General features: G+C 50.1%; 1 protein-coding gene across 1 annotated transcript in view; it reads left to right on the forward strand.

The window, feature by feature from the left end:
- The window catches only part of LOC104467883 (lysine-specific demethylase 5C-like), a gene marked incomplete at both ends in the record, with an annotated part of 2,315 nt that overhangs the window by 350 nt on the left and 975 nt on the right, over nucleotides 1–990 (forward strand). The window contains 2 exons of the mRNA XM_010081848.1: nucleotides 1–36; nucleotides 146–280. The exon at nucleotides 1–36 is cut by the window's left edge and continues 22 nt beyond it. Coding sequence (XP_010080150.1) covers nucleotides 1–36; nucleotides 146–280 — 171 coding nt within the window. The remainder of the gene's footprint in view (nucleotides 37–145; nucleotides 281–990) is intronic.

The raw sequence follows: 990 nt of genomic DNA on the forward strand, positions 1-990 counted from the left end.
CCCTACGAGATGTATCAGTCGGGGGCCAACCTGGTGGTGAGAGAAAAAAACGAGGGGGATTTAGGGGTGAAAAAAGAAAAACACCAAACCCAAAAAAAGAGGTTTTTTAAAGTTTTTTTTTTTAAATTTTTTCCCCCCTCTCCAGCAGTGCAACACGCGACCTTTCGAAAGCGAGGAGAAAGATCGCGAGTACAAACCCCACAGCATCCCGCTGCGCCAGTCCGTCCAGCCCTCCAAGTTCAACAGCTACGGCCGGCGCGCCAAACGCCTGCAGCAGGAGGTGAGAAAAACCCCAAAAACTCCCCAGACTTTTGACGGGCACTCCCAGAACCCCGAGATTTTGAAGGGACGCCCCCCAGAACCCCCAGATTTTGAAGGGACACCCCCAGAACCCCCAAATTTTATAAGGGATACCCCTGGAACCCCCAAATTTTGTAAGGGACATCCCCAGAACCCCCAAATTTTTAAGGGACACTCCCAGAACCCCCAGATTTTGAAGGGACACCCCCAGAACCCCCAAATTTTATAAGGGACACCCCCAGAATCCCTAAAATTTTAAGGGACACCCCCAAAACCCCCGGATTTTTAAGGGATACCCCCAGAACCCCCAGATTTTTAAGGGACACTCCCAGATTTTTAACAGACACCCCCAGAACCCCCAAATTTTATAAGGGACACCCCCAGAACCCCCAGATTTTGAAGGGACGCCCCCAGAACCCCCAAATTTTATAAGGGATACCCCCGGAACCCCCAAATTTTTAAGGGACACCCTCAGAACCCCCAAATTTTTAAGGGACATCCTCAGAACCCCCAAATTTTTTAAGGGACACCCCCAGATTTTTAAACACCCTCAGATTTTTAAGGGACACGCCCAGAACCCCAGATTTTTTAGGGACACGCCCAGAACCCCCAGATTTTTGAGGGTCACCCCCAGAATCCCTAAAATTTTAAGGGACACCCCCAGAACCCCCGGATTTTTAAGGGACACCC

Source organism: Pterocles gutturalis, unplaced genomic scaffold (assembly GCF_000699245.1).
Source record: "Pterocles gutturalis isolate BGI_N339 unplaced genomic scaffold, ASM69924v1 scaffold2619, whole genome shotgun sequence".
In the NCBI taxonomy this organism is placed as follows: domain Eukaryota; kingdom Metazoa; phylum Chordata; class Aves; order Pterocliformes; family Pteroclidae; genus Pterocles; species Pterocles gutturalis.